The 17,997-nt window shown below is 42.3% G+C and overlaps 3 protein-coding genes across 11 annotated transcripts in view; all 3 read left to right on the forward strand.

Moving 5' to 3' along the window:
- Nucleotides 1-9,089, forward strand: part of LOC119503191 (NACHT, LRR and PYD domains-containing protein 3-like) — a 179,776-nt gene extending 170,687 nt beyond the window's left edge. For 5 of the 9 annotated variants that reach the window (XM_037794795.1, XM_037794791.1, XM_037794797.1 and 2 more), the window contains 6 exons: nt 2,521-4,354; nt 4,444-4,617; nt 4,901-5,074; nt 7,077-7,123; nt 7,268-8,267; nt 8,306-9,088. In XM_037794795.1, the coding sequence (XP_037650723.1) occupies nt 2,521-4,354; nt 4,444-4,617; nt 4,901-5,074; nt 7,077-7,123; nt 7,268-7,812 (2,774 nt within the window). In that variant the 3' untranslated portion in view covers nt 7,813-8,267; nt 8,306-9,088. Of the gene's footprint in view, nt 1-2,520; nt 4,355-4,443; nt 4,618-4,900; nt 5,075-7,076; nt 7,124-7,267; nt 8,268-8,305 lie in introns of all 9 variants that reach the window. The other 4 variants (XM_037794799.1, XM_037794801.1, XM_037794789.1 and 1 more) reach the window with 3 other exon arrangements.
- Nucleotides 9,090-11,338: 2,249 nt separating this feature from the next.
- LOC119502774 (gap junction beta-4 protein-like) lies at nt 11,339-12,866 on the forward strand. The gene is made up of 3 exons (XM_037793968.1): nt 11,339-11,562; nt 11,613-12,160; nt 12,279-12,866. Exons 2-3 carry the CDS (start codon nt 11,625-11,627, stop codon nt 12,571-12,573), a joined length of 831 nt encoding a protein of 276 aa, XP_037649896.1. The 5' UTR covers nt 11,339-11,562; nt 11,613-11,624; the 3' UTR covers nt 12,574-12,866.
- Nucleotides 12,867-14,783: 1,917 nt separating this feature from the next.
- On the forward strand, nt 14,784-17,362 carry LOC119503415 (gap junction beta-3 protein-like). Its single transcript, XM_037795208.1, has 2 exons — nt 14,784-14,897; nt 15,803-17,362. Exon 2 carries the CDS (start codon nt 15,870-15,872, stop codon nt 16,569-16,571), a length of 702 nt encoding a protein of 233 aa, XP_037651136.1. The 5' UTR covers nt 14,784-14,897; nt 15,803-15,869; the 3' UTR covers nt 16,572-17,362.
- Nucleotides 17,363-17,997: the final 635 nt, after the last annotated feature.

Here is a 17,997-nt window from a genome sequence, read left to right on the forward strand (position 1 = left end):
CAGATATCACATACAGTTGAGATGACAAACTGTGATTCGAGGCTCTAGTGAGCTACAATATCGTAACGTTTCAGAGATGGAGAGTAAATGTTGCTAATATTCAGCCTTCTGCTAAACGCAGCCGTGAGCCGTTGGCTGCGGTTAGCAGAAGGCTGAACTATTAGCAACCATTTCTCTCCATCTCTGAAACGCTTCGCCACTATTGTACGACTCTCTTTTAGACTGACTTTACTGAAGGATAGTTGACTATAGGCATACGGTCAAGCCAACATTACGCAGAACCCCCCGTGCTTATGTGCACATCAAACGTGTCGTTTTGATAAATTATTAGTCATGATTGTCACAGCCTTTAATGCACCCCCCTATAATAATGCCTTCTTTCTGATCCTACTCCGTGCTCAAATGCGCCACAGGTGCGCCAAGTTAGCAGTCCTGATGAAAACACCTATGGTGCGTGCATATTAGCGCGTGCTTGCATGAACATGCGCGTGCTTGAACGTGTGGTACACTTAAGTGTCCCGGTTTGGGGGTTTGAAAATATGGTCTTCCTATATAGGCATCCAAAGATTTATACACCCTCAATTTATCTTTACAGCGCTGCTGTTGGCCACCAGCCCGCTGGTCGGACGACTGGCTACCTGGCTAGCTTAGCTGGCTAATTCCACCATGCTGTCGTGCAAAACAGAAAATGAGGCGAGCAAAGTTGTCACTCATCTGGCGATAGCACTGTGCTTTCCTACGCTGTGACAAGAGTGTGTGGATGAAGCATTAAGTTGTTAAATTTTACTAATTTAGCGCCTGGCTAGTTGGCTAGCTACCTTGCTAATTCCACCATGCTACAGAAAATGAGTCCAACAGCGGACAGCGCTGGGTCACGGTCCCTCTGCCTCACTCCTCACCACTAGGAGACTACTTCATCGGGAGGAGAGCAGGCGTTAGCTAGCTAGCTTGTCAGTCTCCAGACAATCTAGCTGGCTAACTAGCCAGCCATTTACTCCTCCTGAAGTAGTCTCCCAGCGGCAAAGGGGTCGGCTAATCTGGTCCCATTGGTTAATGTTAACTTTCTCAAACAGAAGAGGTCTATACATCAGACCAGCAATTATTTCATCCAGATTAGGCTCTCATGACCACGCCCCTTTTTGGGGAAACCAATCCGGTGTCCCTCGTGGACGATAACAGAGTAAACAGAAGAAGTAACGCTATGCTGAAGAGTTGCGGTGTAGTTGGTTGCAACAACAATAAATCCAAAAACGCTGAGCTCCGATTTCTATAGCTCCAAGCTATAGACCAGACCAGCATGGCTTTATGGCTCCAAGCTATAGACCAGACCAGCATGGCTTTATGGCTTCAAGCTATGGACCAGTGCAGCATGGCTTTATGGCTCCAAGCTGTAGACCAGACCAGCATGGCTTTATGGCTCCAAGCTGTAGACCAGACCAGCATGGCTTTATGGCTCCAAGCTATAGACCAGACCAGCATGGCTTTATGGCTTCAAGCTATGGACCAGTGCAGCATGGCTTTATGGCTCCAAGCTATAGACCAGACCAGCATGGCTTTATGGCTCCAAGCTATAGACCAGACCAGCATGGCTTTATGGCTCCAAGCTATAGACCAGACCAGCATGGCTTTATGGCTTCAAGCTATGGACCAGTGCAGCATGGCTTTATGGCTCCAAGCTGTAGACCAGACCAGCATGGCTTTATGGCTCCAAGCTGTAGACCAGACCAGCATGGCTTTATGGCTCCAAGCTATAGACCAGACCAGCATGGCTTTATGGCTCCAAGCTATAGACCAGACCAGCATGGCTTTATGGCTCCAAGCTGGGGGAAAGAAACTCGCTGTCACAGGAGAGAAAATTATGAAAAGCTATTGTGTAGCGGGTTAACCGAGGCTTTCACACTGACATCTGAGGCTCATACGATACGTGAATATTCACCGTCAGTGTGGTAAACGGCTAAATGATGCTGTGACAGTGACTAGCATGGCTAGCTAACATTAGCTTGAGTGGGAGGCTGCTGCAGTGATACAGTCATACATTAACGTTATAGCAGCATCCAACTAAATCTCAGCCTATAGATCAAACAGTTGATTATTTACAGACAACACTTAGCCTAACGGGATTCAATCAGATATGTAGAGAAGTCTGGATCAGTAATATCCTCCACTGTGTTGGACAGGGGAGACTGAAGGGACATGGCGGAGATCAACCTTCACTTATTAAGGTATCACCAACGCTCTGGTTCAGGCAAGATCGCAAAATAATTATTAGACATGTGTATTAAATAAATGTTTGTATAACAAGAGATGAATGCATATGAATTTGTCAAAATTACAATCCAGACATTTGTTAAATTGCATTGAAGTCTATGAGATCTTTGTTTTTCTTTCCCCCAAAAGGGGGCGTGGCCTTGAGTTTTTGCGAAGCTCCCGTATGTGCCGGTCTGATGTATATTCATTTACTCATTCTTTGAGGAAATGTTGAAATATGTTCTTTGACTTATTGATCTTGTGTTCATTCAGGAACTTTTGCAGCAGTTTGTCAGCGTGAACTCAAATCTAACCTGAAGAAGAAGTTCCAGTGTGTGTTTGAGGGGATCGCTAAAGCAGGAAATCCAACCTTTCTGAATCAGGTCTACACAGAGCTCCACATCACTGAGGGAGGGACTGCAGAGGTCAATGCTGAACATGAGGTCAGACAGATTGAAACAGCATCCAGGAAACCACACAGACCAGAGACAACAATCAGACAAGAAGACGTCTTTAAAGCCTCACCTGGAAGAGATGAACCAATCAGAACAGTGCTGACGAAGGGAGTGGCTGGCATCGGGAAAACAGTCTTAACACAGAAGTTCACTCTGGACTGGGCTGAAGACAAAGCCAACCAGGACATACAGTTCACATTTCCGTTCACTTTCAGAGGGCTGAATGTGGTGAAAGAGAAAAAGTACAGCTTGGTGGAGCTTGTTCATGACTTCTTTACTGAAACCAAAGAAGCAGGAATCTGCAGGTTTGAAGAGTTCCAGGTTGTGTTCATCTTTGATGGTCTGGATGAGTGTAGACTTCCTCTGGACTTCCACAACAACAAGATCCTGACTGATGTCACAGAGTCCACCTCAGTGGATGTGCTGCTGACAAACCTCATCAGGGGGAACCTGCTTCCCTCTGCTCACATCTGGATAACTACACGACCTGCAGCAGCCAATCAGATCCCTCCTGAGTGTGTTGACATGGTGACAGAGGTGAGAGGGTTCACCGACCCACAGAAGGAGGAGTACTTCAGAAAGAGATCCAGAGACGAGGAGCAGACCAGAACAATCATCTCCCACATCAAGAAATCACGAACCCTCCACATCATGTGTCACATCCCGGTCTTCTGCTGGATCACGTCTACAGTTCTGGAGGAGGTGTTGAAGACCAGAGAGGGAGGAGAGCTGCCCAAGACCCTGACTGAGATGTACATCCACTTCCTGGTGGTTCAGTCCAAAGTGAAGAACATCAAGTATGATGGAGGAGATGAGACTGATCCACACTGGAGTCCGGAGAGCAGGAAGATGATTGAGTATCTGGGAAAACTGGCTTTTGATCAGCTGCAGAAAGGCAACCTGATCTTCTATGAATCCGACCTGACAGAGTGTGGCATCGATATAAGAGCAGCCTCAGTGTACTCAGGAGTGTTCACACAGGTCTTTAAAGAGGAGAGAGGACTGTATCAGGACAAGGTGTTCTGCTTCGTCCATCTGAGTGTTCAGGAGTTTCTGGCTGCTCTTCATGTACATCTGACTTTCATCAACTCTGGAGTCAATCTGATGGCAGAAGAAATAACAACCTCCCAGAAGTCTGAGACACACGTCTACCAGAGTGCTGTGGACAAGGCCTTGCAGAGTCCAAATGGACACCTGGACTTGTTCCTCCGCTTCCTCCTGGGTCTTTCGCTGCAGACCAATCAGACTCTCCTACAAGGCCTGCTGACACAGACAGGAAGTAGCTCACGAACCATTCAGACTCTCCTACGAGGCCTGCTGACACAGACAGGACGTAGCTCACAGACCAATCAGGAAACAGTCCAGCACATCAGGAAGAAGCTGGATGAGGATCTCTCTGCAGAGAAAAGCATCAATCTGTTCCACTGTCTGAATGAACTGAATGATCATTCTCTGGTGAAGGACATCCAACAGTACCTGAGTTCAGGACGTCTCTCCACGTATACATTGTCTCCTGCTCAGTGGTCAGCTCTGGTCTTCATCTTACTGTCATCAGAAGAAGATCTGGACATGTTTGACCTGAAGAAATACTCTGCTTCAGAGGAGGCTCTTCTGAGGCTGCTGCCAGTGGTCAAAGCCTCCAACAAAGCTCTGTAAGTACAGAGATAGTTGGATTCATATATCAGAACTTAAATACTCAATATCTTTTCAACTTGTTTTTTCTTCATTACTGTCTCTTCAGACTGAGTGGCTGTAACCTCTCAGAGAGAAGCTGTGAGGCTCTGTCCTCAGTTCTCAGCTCCCAGTCCTCTAGTCTGAGAGAGCTGGACCTGAGTAACAACAACCTGCAGGATTCAGGAGTGAAGTGGTTGTCTGCTGGAATGGAGAGTCTACACTGTACTCTGGAAACTCTCAGGTCAGGATTCATCAACATGTCCCATTAATCCTGATTTACATTAACGGATAAACTCGTAACCTGCATCTGTCTCTGATAATATGGTTTCAAACCAGTTGAATTTATTTAGTTTCAATCTCTTCCCATGAGCACATTTTATGTTGGTTTTTTTTCTCTCTATTGTGAATTCAAATATCCGAGAGGAATCAGAGCTACCAGTAATGTTGTCAGAATGTTGATGGACATCAGTGGGTGTTTGGTTGTGACAAGAGAAATATGTGATGTGTGTTATGTGTGTTTGCAGGCTGTCAGGCTGTCTGATCACAGAGGAAGGCTGTTCTTCTCTGGCCTCAGCTCTGAGCTCCAACCCCTCCCATCTGAGAGAGCTGGACCTGAGCTACAACCATCCAAGAGACTCCGGAGAGAAGCTGCTGTCTTCTGGATTGGAGGATCCACACTGGAGACTGGACACTCTCAGGTATGAAGAGGCCTGCTGCAGTATAGTAGTACAGTACACCGTACACCACCTGCTCAGGTACACTGTACACCACCTGCTCAGGTACACTGTACACCACCTGTTCAAGTACACTGTATACCACCTGATCAGGTACACTGTACACCACCTGCTCAGGTACACCATACACCACATGTTCAGGTACACCGTACACTACCTGTTCAGGTATACTGTACACCACCTGTTCAGGTACACTGTACACCACCTGTTCAGGTATACTGTACACCACCTGTTCAGGTAAACCGTACACTACCTGTTCAGGTAAACCGTGCACTACCTGTTCAGGTACACTGTACACTACCTGTTCAGGTACACTGTACACTACCTGTTCAGGTACACTGTAAATGGATGTGGAAGCAGCTGGTTCATATCATGTTGGACACAACTACTTTACAGGCTGAAAGTATGTCAGATGTTGTGTTTACAGCTCGTTTTCACTGAAACTCAAGTGGACAAAGAAATCAATTGACGCAAGTTTAAACATTTGATTCACGGACTGACCCGTAGAGGAAACTGAGTCTGAAATTTCTGATGATTGTCAATATAATATTGATAATAATATATCATTAATAAGTGAACATACTGAGCTGTAGTCATCTGATTATACCCCCGTGACAATGTAGTCGGGGGTATATAGCGCTCCGCGTGTCTGTCCGTCCGTCCGTCCGTTCGCGTATCACACTTTCGTTTCCGGAGCAGATCTCGTAAACAATTTAAAAGCCGTGTAAATGAAATTCAGAGATTTGTTTCTAAACACATTATAAATGTTTGAAAATAATTACTGAAAACATGTGAAAAGGCTGTGAACATTGTAGTACTGGATTGTGGAGTTAAACCGTTAAGCTGTTTATCGCTAGTTTTGTGTTCAGGATTTTTTAGGCGGGGCTGAAATCATGGCTCGATGACGCACTGGAGCCATCCTTAATATAACCCCACCCGTCTTCACAAACCTGGTTTTTAAAATCCAAAATAGAAATCCAGAATGTCTTTAGAGGTTTTGTTGGCTAGCTCAGTCGGTAGAGCATGTGACTCATGTTAACAGGATGGTGGGTTCAAGCCCTGCAATAGGCATTTTCATTACTGTTTTGTATTGCATTTTTATGATTGTAATCCATCCCATGTGCTATGTATATATTTTTTTTCTATAAACTTGTAAAAAATGAATAGTCTTTAAAAAATATAATAAAAATGACAAAGTGTCAGAGTATGGAGTACCAGGGCCACGAATGTCTTTGAGACTACCAGGACCACAAAAGCAAGCACTTTGTCCACGGCCCCGGCGGCGAACGCCTCGGATGAAATGCGGCAGGCAGGGGCCAGCCAGGGGAGAGGTCCCGCGAGGGGATCCTCCGACACGAGCGGCCGTCCCTAACCCGCCGAGTTGAATCCCCCGGGCAGACTGTGCAACGGGGGCCGTTAGCGGCCTCACACTGTCCACAGGCTGATCCTCGATCAGAAGGACTCAAGCCACATTTCCCCAATCCACCCGTCGGACAGTGATTTGGCGCTGGGCTCTTCCCTGTTCGCTCGCCGCTACTGAGGAATCCTGACAGGCTGCACCTTCCCCGCTTGTGGGTGTGGTTTCAGCCATGGATGTAATAAGAGAGGTTTCAGGTTTCAGGTTTCAGGTTTCAGCGTCTTCAGCGACACGCCCCCAGCGTCTCAGAGCAGAGAATACTGCTTATTTTTCCATGATTTTGAAAGCTAATTTTATATACTTAGCAATTTTCTTAATCATTCAAATTTGACTGGGTGGTTAGTAACACATTTCTCTGTGGTGTGACAAACCCAGAATGCATATTTATTTTTGCCGTGCTCACTTTAGCCTTGTTTATAAGAAGTGCTCCATGTGAACATGTAAGTACATTTGTAGAGGATAACAAAGCTGTGCATATGGCAGCGATGTGATATCCATGTTTCCATGCTGAGAGAGGAAGTGCTGCTCTGACCCCCCTCCTCCTTTCAGGTTGGAGCCTGCTGGAGTCCGATGGTTGACACCCGGTCTGAGGAAGTGTAAGTGTGTTTTTCATTTGATTCGTGAAAACAAAGCGTCAACCATCTTCAAACTGTGACATCACTCATTCAAATCTGTGATGTCATCATCAGAGACGATAGATTAATAACTGCAGCTGTATTGTGTCTTGTTCTCTCCATCAGATTACTGTGAACTCACACTCGACACAAACACAGTGAACAGAAAGCTCAAACTGTCTGACAACAACAGGAAGGTGACATGTGCGGACTATCAGTCATATCCTGATCATCCAGACAGATTTGACAGGAATTATCAGCTGCTGTGTAGAACTGGTCTGACTGGTCGCTGTTACTGGGAGGTCGAGTGGAGAGGAAAGGTTTCTATATCAGTGAGTTACAGAAGAATCAGCAGGAGAGGATACAAAGAAGACGCTGTGTTTGGAAGGAATGATCAGTCCTGGAGTCTGAGGTGCTTTGGTGCTCGTCATTACTCTGCCTGGCACAATAACAGGGAAACACCCATCATCCCCTTCTCCTCCCCCTCCGGTAGAGTAGCAGTGTATGTAGACTGTCCTGCTGGCACTCTGTCCTTCTACAGCGTCTCCTCTGACACACTGATCCACCTCCACACCTTCAACACCACATTCACCGAACCTCTTTATCCTGGGTTTGGGTTTGGGTTTAGGTTTATGTCTGGTTCTTCAGTGTCTCTGTGTTCTCCTCACTGATCTCTCAGTGATTGTAAATGCAGTTGGAGCAGGTGAGGGTGACCTGAGCTGGTCTGGACTCTGAGAGGTTGAGAGCTGTCTGGAAAGACGGTGACGTCTTGCCGGCCTGAGCCAACCCGTGACAACCCCCCCTTCTCCCCCTCAAACAAGGGTGTGTTGCGAGACTCAACTCTGTGCTGGAGACCAGGGAGACACTTTTAAAAATCTCTGGTTGTTCAGCTCTCACTACTTTTGTAGCTTCTAACTGAATCTCTGTGGTTTGAGGTGTAGTTTCTCTCCTGCGTCCCTGTTTGTACTTTCAGATATCTGCTTTATTTTACCATAAAGGCTCCATATAGGAGTCGTGTTAATTTGCTGCTGATGTCACAATAGCCGCAATATTGAGAATCCAACCGCAGGGGATTACAAGCAAACAGGCTGAGTCAGACAGGCAGAGGGGAGTCAGACAGGCAGAGGTGAGTCAGACAGGCAGAGGGGAGTCAGACAGACAGAGTTTTTTTTTGTGTGTGGCTGTCTGGCTCAGGGGGGAGGCGCCCTAGCGCCCTCTATTGGCCGGCCGCCACTGGTCAGTAGGCTATATTAAAAACAATCAAACCCAGTTTATCATATTCTGTCATCCTTGTGGATTGTGGTTCATCATTATCTCCATTATCTATAACTTAGCATGGTTGTAAGAAATGCATTCATTTAATCATGACCTTGTTTCGTTGTTCTTTAGAGCTCACTGGTATTTGTCCAGTTCCTCCATGTCTCTGATGAGCAGCACCTCAGCATCTTCAGCTGTTCTGTTCACTTTAATGAAGACTTCCATGATTGAATCTTCCTCTGATCAGGAAGCCTGTTGTTCTTCATGCCTTTTTTCCCTCTCGGCGCTTTGTAGCCTCAAGGCTGATTTACTTTACTTCGACTAAGTCTGTAATCTGACAGCAGAAGTCCGAAAGTCAAGCGATATTTTAATGTCGTCTTCGTCTCCTCATGGCGTCTTGTTGGTGCCAGCTGATTAGCTGAGCCAGCTAATTAGTTTGGCCACTGGTTGTTTCTCAATCCGTCTTTTCACAAATCAGCGTCAATCAATAGTCTCCAGCACACTCTCCAGCTTCACAATAATTAGTTTGTAAAAAGTGTCGTCTAAACACGTCAGGTTTCTAGCTATAGTATCCTAACTGAGCTGTCACTCCTTGATTCACTCTGTTAGTGGGAAACTAATTGCGTGAAGGCCACTTTCTTCTTCTTCTTCTTCTTCTTCTTGTTCTTCTTCGGTGTTTATTAGTGGTTGGTAAGCCAGCTTATGGGTGCATTACCACCACCTACTGGACTGGAGTGTGGAGCAGTAGATTGGCAGGAAAAAAATAAAAATAAATTAAAAAATATATATATATATTATTAATAATAATAATAATAATACTAATAATAATAACTAAAATAAAATAATAATAATGATACTTATAATTAAATTCTTGAAGGCCACTTTTCTTCATGAGTTTTATAAAAGTTACTTCTTACTTAAAGCAGCAGATGGTAGAAATGGAGCAAATATGATTAAAGCCTCACCACGTGTTGTAGAAAGTCCGAACTTTCTTTGTAATTGTAATATTTAATGCTAGATTGTAGGCTATTTGTCATGTATAAAAATATTTGCTCCATTTCTACTCACTGCAGCTTTAAAAAAGAAGTAACTTTTATAAAACTCATGCTCTTTTAAATTTAAATGTGCCTTACATCGTTACAAGTTATACGTGACGTAATTTGTTCATATATAATGACAAGTTTTCATCTTGTTTCTGTGTAAAGCAGGACAGACCACCTGCTCATATTGATTAAACTCACAGATTCTGCCGCACACAAAGCACACCGTGTTTTTCTCTTGTGATCAAACGCTGAACGTAGGACAGTTTAGTACAGATACTCTGTTCTCTGTCTGCTCACTGTGGAGGATAATGTGAAATGAATCAGAACACTGGGATTTTATAAAACTCTCTGTTCTGATAGAACGTCCATCTGTTATCATTCAAGTATATGAATATCTGTATGTATTCAAGTAAAACATTAGCAAAATGTACTTAAGATATTAAAAGTAAAAGCACTCAATGCAGAAAAATGGCCCCTGTGAGTGTTATATTATCATATGTTTCACACATATCAATTATGTACATTCACTCAAGTAGAGGATTATCTTTTCATGCCAGCACTGTTTTATTTTCTTCTTTTTGTTGTTGGTGATTGTTTTCTTTTATCCCAAATTGTTGGAAATAAATTTCAATTTCAATTTGTTGGAGGAGTGGGACAGCACTTTGTGAAATCATGTCACGTCACCTGGACAGAGACGCTGTGTGGACACTAAACTATGAGGCTGATATTTCAGACTGTGTGTGTAGTTTGTTGTTAAACACAGTACAGTTGGACCAAATCAATATATCTATAAGTCACTATCATGTCATCATAAAAACAAAAAAGATAAATGTCACTTTGCTGATTTCTTCCATGTTTTGTTTACTTTTCCGTTACATGATGGGTAAAAAAAAAGGCTTTTTCAGAGACGACATTTTATCTGTCACTGTAAGGAAAGCACAGGACTAAATTAAATTAAATGAATGATGTCAGTTTCAGGGTCCTGATATTGTGCACACTGGCTCACTGTCGTACTTTCATCACTTACTGCAACTCTTGAAAAGAGTGGAGACATCCTTAAAGTCATTGATTTCCTACTATGACAACTTTGAATGCCCGCTGTAACAAAGGCTTATTCCTCGGTCATAACTGTTTTAATGTCACAACGCTCTGCAATATGGGTTATTACTTTGAGCACCGCCTGCCGAGTTGTAAACATTTAGAAAGTGGGCTGAAAAAGTGTTAAAGGTCCCATATTGTAAAAAGTGATATTTTCATGTCTGTTATATTATAAAGCAGGTTTAAGTGCTTTATAAATACTGTTAAACTATCAAAACACTTAATATACGGAGAAATACACACAGCCCGTATTCAGAAATTGTGCGTTTGAAACAAGCCGTCAGGATTTCTGTCTATTTATGATGTCACAAATATACAATATTTAGACCATTACACGGTTTTAATCGTAAACAATCTAAATGTGTCCAAGTTTATTTCCTGTTGCAGTGTATGTGAATGACGTCAGCTGACAGGAAGTAAACATGGACCCAAACTGTTGCCTACTGTAGCAACGCAATTACGTTGAAATATACTAAACCGGAGCGTGTCAGACAGAGGGTAAATACAGGTATATTCAGGCAGACAGTATGAGGAAAATAAAGTGTTTTTTTTTTAACATTACAGCATTTAAACATGTTCTAGTAGGAACATAAATTACAAGTATGATCCTGAAAATGAGCACGATATGGGACCTTTAATTAAAAACACCCGAAGTGATGGAACCCTTATGAAAAAGTAGTATACTTCAAGTATATTTCCCAAGTGTACTTTATGTTTTATACTAATATCAGTGTACGAGTAGTATACTTGTAAGTGTACTCCTTCTCATGTGCGTATACTCATGTGTGAATTAGTATCTAGCAATGTCCCTGCCTCTCTCTATCTCTCTCAAGGTGTTTGCTAAAACCAGGTCCACTAGTGGCTGCAGCAGAAGAATGAGTCTATGTTTGCTTTGTTCGATATTCCTCCCTCCCCTTCAACCTGTGCCAAGAAGGCAGTAAGTAATAAGTGCTATATTAAAGAGCCTTTGTGCCTGACGTGCTCAGTTCAAGCCATTTGTATTTGAGCACTCAGTGGAGTGTTTGCACCCATTTCGCTGTATTTGGTGCTTCCTTTTCCTTCAGCCTAACATCTGAAACAACACCATGAATTGGGCCTTCCTCGAGGGGCTCCTTAGCGGGGTGAACAAATACTCCACTGCGTTCGGTCGCATCTGGCTCGCCATCGTCTTCATCTTCAGGCTCATGGTCTTCCTGGTGGCCTGCGAGAAGGTCTGGGGTGACGAGCAGAAGGACTTTGACTGCAACACCCGGCAGCCCGGTTGTCACAACGTCTGCTACGACCACTACTACCCCATCGCCTACACCCGACTCTGGGCTCTCCAGCTGATCTTCGTCACCTGCCCGTCCTTTCTTGTGACGCTCCATGTCTCCTACCGAGAAGAACGCGAGCGCAAACACCGACTGAAGTACGGAGAAGACTGCGCCCCGCTGTACGATCACACGGGGAAGAAGCGAGGGGGTCTGTGGTGGACCTACTTCTTAAGCCTGCTGTTTAAGATATCGGTGGACGGCGTGTTTGTCTTCCTGCTGTTCTACATCTACGAGGCCACGTTCTTCCCTCCGTTGGTGAAATGCAACATAGAGCCGTGTCCCAATGTGGTGGACTGCTACATCGCCAGGTAAGGATAGCGCCGAGCTTCTAAAGATCTGAACTTGGCCTTTGACCTCTACTTGAAAAGTTCTCTAAAGGAATCAATAAAATATTAATCTTTCACTATCTGTCTCATTTGTGACCAGGCCCACAGAGAAGAAGATATTCACCATCTTCATGGTGGTGACCAGCTTTGTGTGCATCTTCCTCACTCTTTGCGAGGTCTTCTACCTGTGTGGGAAGAGGTTCTGGGAGTGCTGCGGAGGAGGAGGAGGACCTCGCTCAGCCAGGGAAAACTCCTTCATGATGATCAGAACTCCTCTGACTGGGAAGGAGAACTCGGCATTCAAGGAGCCGGTCCCGGAGAAGGCCAAGATAGCTGACAACGGAGAAGCGAGCAAAGAGAGTTCGGCCCCAGCGTACAGCATAGTCGTCTCCTGAGAGACGTGTATCATGTTTATGAGTTTGACTTGTGAGAATTGTACTGTTGGACACATTTATCTGCAAAATGTTGGTAATGTTGTTTACAAAGGTCATGTCTTCATTTTATTTTTATTTTTTTTTACATCAAAATGATGTAATGTTTTTGTCCCATAATATTGTTAGCTTTTTAAAGGCAGTTCATCTAAAATAACTAGGGCTGTCAAAGTTAACGCGATAATAACGCTCCAAACCTTCGCTAAATTTTGTCAAGGAAAAACTGGCAAAGCCATTTTTAAAGGGGTTCCTTGACCTCTGACCTCAAAATATGTGAATGAAAATGGGTTTTATGGATACCCACAAGTCTCCCCTTTACAGACATGCCCACTTTATGATGATCACATGCAGTTTTTTGGGGCAAGTCATAGTCAAGTCAGCACACTGACACACTGACAACTGGTGTTGCCTGTTGGGCTGCAGTTTGCCATGTTATGATTTGAGCATATGTTTTATGCTAAATGCAGTACCTGTGAGGGTTTCTGGACAATATTTGTCATTGTTTTGTGTTGTTAATTGATTTCCAATAATAAATATATACATACATTTGCATAAAGCAGCATATTTGCCCACTCCCATGTTGATAAGACTATTAAATACTTGACAAATCTCTCTTTAAGGTACATTTTGAACAGATACAAAAATGTGCGATTAATTTGTGATTAAGCACGATAAAATATTTTGAACGATTGACAGCCCCAAAAAATAACTGATATACACTAAAGGTGATTTACTGTACTTTGACTATTTATATGATTATTTGTTACATGAGATTATTTTGTTATCTGTATGGCAACAAATAAAATGTACTTATTGTAAAATGTGAGAGCTGCAGTGTGTGTACTTTAACAGAAAATGGCAAATACTTTTGTATGAGCTCATATAATGTCATGAACTTGAACAAGAAATGAAGATAATATTTTCTAGAATAAACAACCATCCTGTGAACTTTGCTTTGCCACATATTTCTCTTTTATCACTGTACGAAAAGTTATGGAAATCGTACGTATTAATCTGCTTACAGGTAGTTTTTTGAAGGAGAGCTTTGTCAAATGTGTGTCCAGCAAAGACATTTTTAATGAACCTCCAACATGCGAGGGCGGACACAAATGGGTGCGGTATTATAGAGGAAATTGAACCAATAGAGGTCTAGATGGTGGTTCAAAAGTAATCAGGAAAAACTAGAACGTGACGTTCCAAAACGTTACTGATGATGGGAGTAACATTATTGACAAAAGTCGATAAAATCACCACTCCTATACTTTACAAGTCGCACCTGGATGATAATTAACCACATCCTGCATTCCTTCAGAGCAGCAGACCGAGAGTAGATTAAAACTGAGTTTACTAATGAGGCAGTGACTGTAGCACAGTCACATTACCAGAGAGAATGAACAAGCAAAGGCACGTTATATCTGATTTTGCGATATTGGCGCTCCATATCTCAGGTGTGTTTTAGTGCCAGAGTGGTTCCAGAGTGCTTGCACAAACAAATGTTAGGTGGTGGCCCTGTTTAATCCTGATTAATCAGAGGCTACAAAGGGGGCATATCTCCACATCACGGCTGCCTAATGGAGCTGATACCAAGTCACCTGTTAGGAAACATGGTGATCAGAGTAGACAAACACACCTTCTTGTTATTCACATTACAGTATCACCTTTGTTAAAGTCACACTTCAACCAAATTCCTTGTTCGTAGAACCACTTGTTATGTCTTTTGTTGTTTTCTTGGACTGTTTTTTTCTGTATTTACCAATTCAAAGTAAGGATACCCCGTTACAGTACAATTGCCATAGTAAAAGTGAGTAACAGTCATTGTTCTTGGAGCTCTTGGGTTAGCTATTTCTCAGATAAATTGATACTGACAGGAAGTAGTTATAATAATAATAATAATAAACTTTATATGTATAGCACTTTTCTTAACATAACAAAGTGCTTCATAGCAAGAAAAAAAAAATACAATAAGACAATAATAATAAAATTGCAATGCAATAAATTCACACAGAGATAAAAGCTTTTTTAGAAACACAAAGTTTTGAGAACAGATTTAAAAGTAGTAATGGATTTAGCAGACCTAATCTCAGTAGGTGAGTTGTTCCAGAGCAGTTGGTGGTTTAAAGGTAAATTCTGGGTGGATGCCCAAAGTGGCCACACCTCCTGATTATGGCCAAGAGTGGATTCTTGTGGCCAGTCAATATCAGAGACCCACTGTAGGAGAGAGGTTGCCTGCTGAACGCGTTCCCATACTCTGGACAAGATGGACTGAGTGGAAGACCTGTTTTCTTATGGTAAGCTGAGACGTTTTTGTCATGATTGTAAATTTTGGGTCAGTCTGAGTCATATTCAGGTCAAAGACTCACTGAAAAGCTAAGAACATAACATTTAAAGGCAGAACTGGACTGCTACATTTAGAGGCAGGATGAGAGAACATTTAACAAACTTCAGCTTAAACTCTCTGAAAAGTTTACAAGGCTGAAGCCAAGAGTTCCTCTGCGCTGTGGAAAGGTTTTATGTGTTGAACAAGTGTTTCATCAATTATTAAAGGTATCTTTCTTCAAATTGCCAACATTTGTAAGTAAGTGAAAATGGCTTTTTAAGTGTGAGATTTATGAGAGGATATTCAGCTTTAGCTGTCAAAAGAAATGGTCTGATCGGAAAAAGAGAATGCGGTGAAATATTTGGAACAAATTACAGAATATTTAGTGAAAATAATGCGTTTGTTTTAACACCATTCATTTTTTTTAACGCATTAAAGCAACTTTTTCTAAGGAATCCACCATGTCATACTAGCATGTCGCAAAGGAGGCTGAATAACGCTCCAAACATACGCTAAATTTTGGTGAGGAAAAACTGGCTTGGCCATTTTCAAAGGGATCCCTTGACCTCTGACCTCATTATGTGAATGAAAATGGGGTCTATTGGTACAGTATTTGTGTGTAATATAAATGTATACATACATTTGCATAAAGAAAGCATATTTGCCCAATCCCGTGTTGATAAGAGTATTAAATACTTGACAAATCTCCCTTTAAGGTACACTTTGATCAGATAAGAAATGTGCGAATAATTTGTGAGAAATCACGATTAAATATTTGAATTGATCGACAGCCCTACTTTTTTGTATTATAAAATTATAATTATTTCTCTAGGTAACTGCCTAACTCTTTGTCTTTGTCTCTATGTTGTGTTCTAGCTCTCCAGTTTTTAAAATCTACCTCCTGCAACGTTTAAAGACAGACTTCTAAAGGTCAAAAGAAGTCATGGATTGGAAATTCCTCCAGGGTCTTCTTAGTGGAGTCAACAAGTACTCCACCGCCTTCGGACGCATCTGGCTATCAGTGGTCTTCGTCTTCCGGGTGTTGGTCTTTGTGGTGGCCGCCGAGCGGGTCTGGAGCGACGACCAGGGACAGTTCGACTGCAACACCCGCCAGCCGGGATGCACCAACATCTGCTACGATTACTACTTCCCCATCTCCCACATTCGCCTCTGGGCTCTCCAGCTCATCTTCGTCACCTGCCCTTCCTTCATGGTAGTGCTGCACGTGGCCTACCGGGAGGAGCGGGAACGCAAGTACCAAGCCAAGCACGGCGAGGACACTCGGCTGTTCGACAACCCGGGCCAAAAGCACGGCGGCCTGTGGTGGACTTACCTGCTGAGCCTCTTCATCAAGACCATCTTTGAGATAAGTTTTCTCTACTTGCTCCACTACATCTACGACAGCTTCAAGCTGCCCAGGAAGGTCCAATGCGACGTCTCGCCCTGTCCTAACTTGGTGGACTGCTACATAGCGCGGCCCACGGAGAAGACCATTTTCACCTACTTCATGGTGGGGGCGTCCGTCGTGTGCGTGGTGCTCAACATCTGTGAGATTTTCTATCTGATTGCCTTCCGAGTGGTGAGCCTCAAGCAACGCGGCAGCGTCCCGACCTCTTCTAGAAAGGTCCGACCTAACATGGACTAGTGACGGCTGCAGGTCATCCCTTACATCATAGCTGGAAACCCATAATTAATATTATCCCTCTAATTGACAAGAGGGTGATCATTCTTCCCATTAAGGGTATTTTCATTTAAAAAGTAATTTTATGTATAATTTTATATGTAATATAAATATATTGTATTTTGACACAAGCAATCCTATGCTCTGTAATGATATTAGAATTATTTTCTCAAGTGTAATTCAGCACCGACAGAAAGCTGATATTGCTCATATTTGTGACCAAAACTGACATTATTTGTTTATTGTATTCCCTAAAAAAAGATTGTCAAAGCACTGAAAATAAAGTTTTCTTTTCAACTAAATAATAAAACCACAGCAAATGCACATTCATGGGTAAAAAAAAGATGTTTTCTACTAATTTAATGGCACCATTTCTCCACCTGGTGGCACTAAAGACACACTACACTGTCATGTGAAGGATGATCAGAAAACATGGCAATGATCCTCCCAGAGTTGTATTATTTTGTGATTGTGCATGATGTGTGCTGCTTAGGCGATGATGCATTCCTACAACATTCCTAAACTGTATTATGTGTTACTCTCTTTATCAGTCATCAGTTGTCTGTCATGTTTTTCCAGGCTCTGATCCAGGTGTTGACACCGGAACTAGAATAATAGGTTAATGTCGTATCAAATTTAGCAAAAAGAACATTTTAATGTGAAAAATAACATTTATTAATAAAGGCAGTTGACTGTAGTGTTGCCTACATATCATGTATAAGGCATGTCCATGCTGTTTTTCTACCACAAAAAAACAAACAGGGAGGGGCTAACAGGTGCAGGTCTGTATAAAGGTAGCAGACAGACAACAGGTAATTAGCAACTTTTATTTCAAAATAAAAGCATTAAATGTTTTCCCAAATAAATTAACTGTTGGAGTGTATGTAAGGAGTATTTTGTGAAATTAAAATGTAATTTTAAGTATTAAATATACCACAGAATATTAGTCAAACATAATCTGAATTTTGGTTATTTTATTTGTTCATTTCAAACAACTACACTATTTGCTCATTCTTAGAATGATAGATAGATAGATAGATAGATAGATAGATGTACTTTATTGATCCCAAATTGGGAATTCTTGTGTTACAGCAGCAGGTTATCCAGGCAATGCACAGGAACAGTAAATATACATATCAACACTAGAGATAATATCTATAGTATACACAATATAAAGAATATGTTAGAATACACTATAAATATACCAGACTACTACAACTAGCTTAGAAAATATAAAATGTTATCATAATTACTACATGCAATTGCTTGAAGAAATGTAGTTACTGGGCTTATAAAACGCTTTAAAATGCCACTCTGATGGATTGACAAGTGTTTATCAAGCTTTTTTTTTATTATTGAGAGAAATCAGTACAAACAAACAAGGGCTCTC

Source organism: Sebastes umbrosus, chromosome 15 (assembly GCF_015220745.1).
Source record: "Sebastes umbrosus isolate fSebUmb1 chromosome 15, fSebUmb1.pri, whole genome shotgun sequence".
In the NCBI taxonomy this organism is placed as follows: Eukaryota; Metazoa; Chordata; class Actinopteri; order Perciformes; family Sebastidae; genus Sebastes; species Sebastes umbrosus.

Excerpts from the sequence above, each read along its gene's own strand:
- LOC119502774 (XM_037793968.1), top strand. The coding sequence starts at position 11,625 with ATGAATTGGGCCTTCCTCGAGGGGCTCCTTAGCGGGGTGAACAAATAC. Across the intron at positions 12,161-12,278 it reads GTGGACTGCTACATCGCCAG|GCCCACAGAGAAGAAGATAT; the intron begins GTAAGGATAGCG and ends ATTTGTGACCAG.
- LOC119503415 (XM_037795208.1), top strand. The coding sequence starts at position 15,870 with ATGGATTGGAAATTCCTCCAGGGTCTTCTTAGTGGAGTCAACAAGTAC.